This window comes from Danio aesculapii, chromosome 10 (genome assembly GCF_903798145.1).
Source record: "Danio aesculapii chromosome 10, fDanAes4.1, whole genome shotgun sequence".
Lineage (NCBI taxonomy): Eukaryota > Metazoa > Chordata > Actinopteri > Cypriniformes > Danionidae > Danio > Danio aesculapii.
The window spans coordinates 4,172,269-4,177,268 of NC_079444.1; the positions used below are offsets into that span (position 1 = coordinate 4,172,269).

General features: G+C 40.7%; 1 protein-coding gene across 2 annotated transcripts in view; it reads left to right on the forward strand.

The window, feature by feature from the left end:
- plppr1 (phospholipid phosphatase related 1) overlaps positions 1-5,000 on the forward strand; it is a 103,928-nt gene that overhangs the window by 80,941 nt on the left and 17,987 nt on the right. For both annotated transcript variants that reach the window (XM_056467063.1, XM_056467062.1), the window contains exon 4: positions 3,869-4,001. In XM_056467063.1, the coding sequence (XP_056323038.1) occupies positions 3,869-4,001 (133 nt within the window). The remainder of the gene's footprint in view (positions 1-3,868; positions 4,002-5,000) is intronic.

Here is a 5,000-nt window from a genome sequence, read left to right on the forward strand (position 1 = left end):
AAAAAACCTTGAGAGAAACCAGGCTCAGTTGGGCACGACCATTTTAATTTCTCCGCTGGCCAAACGTCTTGTGCAGAGCTGCAGTCTCAGCGGCGGAGGCTGGAAGCTGGCCTCAGCGAAGACTCATCTGTCTCTGGAGCGTCACAGGAATCAGTCTCATGTTCTCCACTCCTCCATGACCACCACAGTAGCTGCTCAGGATACGGCCTGGTCCAGGATATGGAAACCTTGGGATCATCTCGTCGTTGGTCTTGGATCGAATCAGTGACTCTGCATAGTCTGAGGGCCTCTGGAAGAGTATCCCGAGGTGGAAATGGAGAATAAAGAAAATAATTAGCATAGCTGCTGTTCATAGTGTATATAAACAAGATGCAGAACCTGTGTTGAAGCCCCCTAAGTGGTGCACTAAGTGTATGCTTTACTAAACAGATAGGTCTTTAATCTAGTTTTGAATTGGGAGAGTGTGTCTGAGCCTCGGACGTTATCAGGAAGGCTATTCCAGAGTTTAGGAGCTATAAATGAGAAGGCTCGACCTCCTTTACTCGACTTTGCTATTCTAGGTACTACCAGTAAGCTACATATAGCTACATATCGCATATGAGATAAATGACGTCAGTACATAATAACTGGTTATGATTATTACAGAACCGATACCGAGTTGTCTGCATCGTGGTGCAACGAAGAAATAATTTTGACACCCTAATAGAAGTAAAATTCAAGAAAACAGACAAGTGGGGGACAAATCAAATGGGTTCAGAAAGTCATTTTTACAATAATGTTTGTCCTTATTTTAGAAGATTAATCAGGATTATTTGATAGTTTCTTGAGATTTCCATATCCTGGATCAGGCCATATCCTGAGCAGCTACTGTGGTGGTCATGGAGGAGTGGAGAGCATGAGACTGATTCCTTTGACGCTCCAGGGACAGACGAGTCTCCTCTGAGGCCCAGCTTCCAGCCTCCGGCGCTTGGGCTGCAGCTCTGCACAAGACGTTTGGCCAGCGGAGAAATGGTCGTGCCCGTCTGAGCCTGGTTCTCTCGAGGTTTTTTTTTTCCTCACCTTCGCCAATTGGTGAAGTTTTTTCCTCGCCGCTGTCGCCACTGGCTTGCATGGTTTGGGATCTGTAGAGCTGCGTATTGATGGATTTGCTCTTCAGTGTTTGGACTCTGAAAGAAAACTCCTCAGACTCCTCAGAAAGCATCTCAGAAAGTATCTTAAAATTATGACTTGCTATATATGTATATTGTTATATTTAATGGCATGATCTTTTAACCTGCGTTCAATCCTGGCTGACTTCCGGAAAGGGAGGGTAACAATAGCATTAGAGATAACAAGTAAGCCAAGTCCCGCCCCAAGACTGACAAAACTCCAAAAAGTTTCGCGCAAGCAGAGAGAAGAGCAAGCGAGAGAACTGATCGCACATGCGGTGGATCTATTCAGCGCACGTGTGAACATCCCCTGTGCGCGTGCGAGCGTTTCCTCGCGTGTAGGTCTATAATCTGCTCGCGGTTCACTTCTCGATTCACGCTCGGTTATTTTCGGCATGGAATTGCCGTCATACAAAAACAGCGCAAAGATAAATGTGCACGCGGTGTGTGTGAACTTTGTAACGACATTGTGTGTGTGACTCATCGTTGCAGAAAGGCTTGAGTTAACTCCACAACAAACACATCAAATAATCCTTGGGAAAGTTCTTACTGCAGTATTTCTCACAAAGAAATGTTTATCTGACGCAGCTGGAGATTGAGGCACACTCTGACAGGCACGTGGGAATGGTGGGTGGGGAGAACTAACATTTTAAAGCCACACACAACAAGAACAGCTAGAGTGTGTTCAGAGCAGAAAATTCGAATATTCTGAAACGTATAGTAAATAATCTGATGGGTGTTTTGAGCTGAAACTTTACAGACACATTCTGGAGACACAAAAGACTTATCTTAAATCTGGACAAAGGGGTAAAATAGGTGCCCTTTAAACTAGGCTACTATAGTAAATAATAATTTTGTATTGTTTTTTAAATATTTGATTGATTTGCATGTATGTTTTTTTAGTTTATATAGCTATAAAATAAAAGCCTCAGTTTGGTGAGGAGTTATCATTATGCAAAAATCAAGTAGCCTAAATCATTGGATTTGTCTGATTAGGCTATTTTAAACATGGAACTATTAATAACTAATTTTCCAAATGGAAAAAAGTTGGGTTGTTGGTTGTACACTAAATCATCACAACTATATCTGTTGTTTAAAGGGAACATAGTTTTCCTCTTTTTTTATGATGTAATATTAATATTATGGTTGTTCTGAGTGTGCCAGTTTAGGTTCAGTTCAAAACACAATTCAGATTTTTTATTATAATGTGTTAAAAAGTGTCATGTTGGGGGCGTGTCCACAGTTCGCTGATTTATGGGTGTGTTGCTTCACATGTAAATTAGTTTCGGCTTCCCGCCAACGTAACAAGGGGGCGGGGCCATGAGCTCACCCGCTCTGCATTTGCTACAGAGTCTGACAGGTAGACGGAGAAGGAGAGAGAGGATCACCATTCAGTCGTACATGTAGTCGTACAGACCAAGCAGAGAGAACAAAATCATTTGTGTCTTTGTACAGTTTTACAGCCAACTGTGTGCTAGTTTCAAGTGCCGAGCTTGTACACAGAAACTAATAACCACGCACACTGAATTAACTTTGACTGAGGCACCGGATGCGCTGTTCGAAGCCGCGACACGGCACACCAGACACTCTCTATAGCGCACCAGAAGCATGAAGTGTCCCGAATCGTCGCGCCACGCATTTTTGAATTCTAAATATAGGTTTCTGCAGCGGTCCGCGGCGCCCAGCCGTCGACTTGAGTGTACCCTGATAGAAACCTATGTTTAGAATTTTAAAACGCATGCTAGTTAAGATCACAGGGCGCTTCTGGGATCGCGAGAAATGCAAACGGCTGAAGTATAAGGTAGACTCAATGAGAAGTACACATGTTTGCAAACCTACCTAAAGATACAACCAATAATTCCGATTAGAGCGATAATGTGGAGAATATTGATCTTGTGTTGAGCCCAATGAGCCTTGCATCTAAAAATAGAGCTAGCGTGTTCCTTTAGTGATATCGCTTCGACTCACGCTGAAAATGGCAGACGTGAATAAACAAACTGAGGATACGATGACGCGCCTGTCAATCAATATTGGTGGGCGGGGGGACCGCTTTCCTACGTCAAGTAGCTGTCGATTTGAAACCGATACAATTGGTCCACCGTTTTTATGTTGTTAAATTGAAAAAAAGCACTGGGTGTGCTTATATCACCCCAATATGACGGTCTATACACCATACATGCACATATGTCTGTCCAAACAGCTTGAAAAGTAGATTGTTTACCATAGGTGCCCTTTAACAGATACTTTCAATACCATTTAATTGATGCCATTAATCGGTTAAAAATGCATCCTTTTGGTTAACAGTTAATTAGAAGCATCCCTACCTGTTACCTTTGAATTCCATGGTAGGACAAACAAATATTAATGTAGTCATTGGTACCAGGTTTTCAGCTTTCTTCAATGTATTTTCTCTTCAAACTGGTTTAAAACAAGTAAATCAAAACTATCCCATGCTTTTGTTTGATTAATTTTTTTCTTGGAAGCATTGACAACCTTCAAAATTAACTTTGTTTGCTTTTTCCTTTATTGTTTTGAACTATTTTGTTTGAGAAATGGACTCATGAAAGTGTCGATGTGAAGCAGGAGCTGGACTCACATCGCGAGCACAGCTGTTTTTCTTTTTAGTTGTTTACTTCATTTGAATGAGCATTTTCATCCAGCATGTCGACCGTTATAGTCACTAAATCTGATATATATTTGCGGTGTTGTTGTGTCTGTAGATATTTGTTGGCGAGATCTCTATGTACATCATGAAGTCCACCAGAGAAGCTCTCCTCGCCCAGGAGAAAACCATTGTTACTGGAGAGTGTTGCTATCTAAACCCTCTCATCCGCAGAATCATCCGCTTCATCGGTAAGTCTTGCATTTTCAACAATGACAAACATCTTTGCTTCTTTATAGGTTTTTATTAGAGGATTTTATTTTTTAAATATCATCCATCCTCATTTGTTCATTATCTATCTATCTATCTATCTATCTATCTATCTATCTATCTATCTATCTATCTATCTATCTATCTATCTATCTGTCGGTCGGTCGGTCGGTCGGTCGGTCGGTCGGTCGGTCGGTCGGTCGGTCGGTCGGTCGGTCGATATCTATCTATCTATCTATCTTACTGTCTGCCTGTCTGTCTGTCTGTCTGTCTGTCTGTCTGTCTGTCTGCCGGTCGGTCGGTCGATATCTATCTATCTATCTATCTATCTATCTATCTATCTATCTATCTATCTATCTATCTATCTATCTATCTATCTATCTATCTATCTATCTATCTATCTATCTATCTATCTATCTATCTATCTATCTATCTATCTATCTATCTTCGTTCGTTGTCTGTCTGTTTACATTTTTTCATTCATTCATTGTCTGTTCGTTCATCTATCTATATCTGTCTGTCTGTCTGTCTGTCTGTCTGTCTGTCTGCCGGTCGGTCGATATCTATCTATCTATCTATCTATCTATCTATCTATCTATCTATCTATCTATCTATATCTATCTATCTATCTATCTATCTATCTATCTATCTATCTATCTATCTATCTATCTATCTATCTATCTATCTATCTATCTATCTATCTATCTATCTATCTATCTATCTATCTATCTATCTATCTATCTATCTATCTTCGTTCGTTTGTTGTCTGTCTGTTTACATTTTTTCATTCATTCATTGTCTGTTCGTTCATCTATCTATATCTGTCTGTCTGTCGGTCTGTCTGTCTGTCTGTCTGTCTATCTTCATTTGTTTGTTCGTTGTCTGTCTGTCTGTCTGTCTACAATTGTTCATTCATTCATTGTCCATTCGTTTGTCTATATCTATCCGTCTATCCTTCTATCTATCTATCCGTCCGTCCG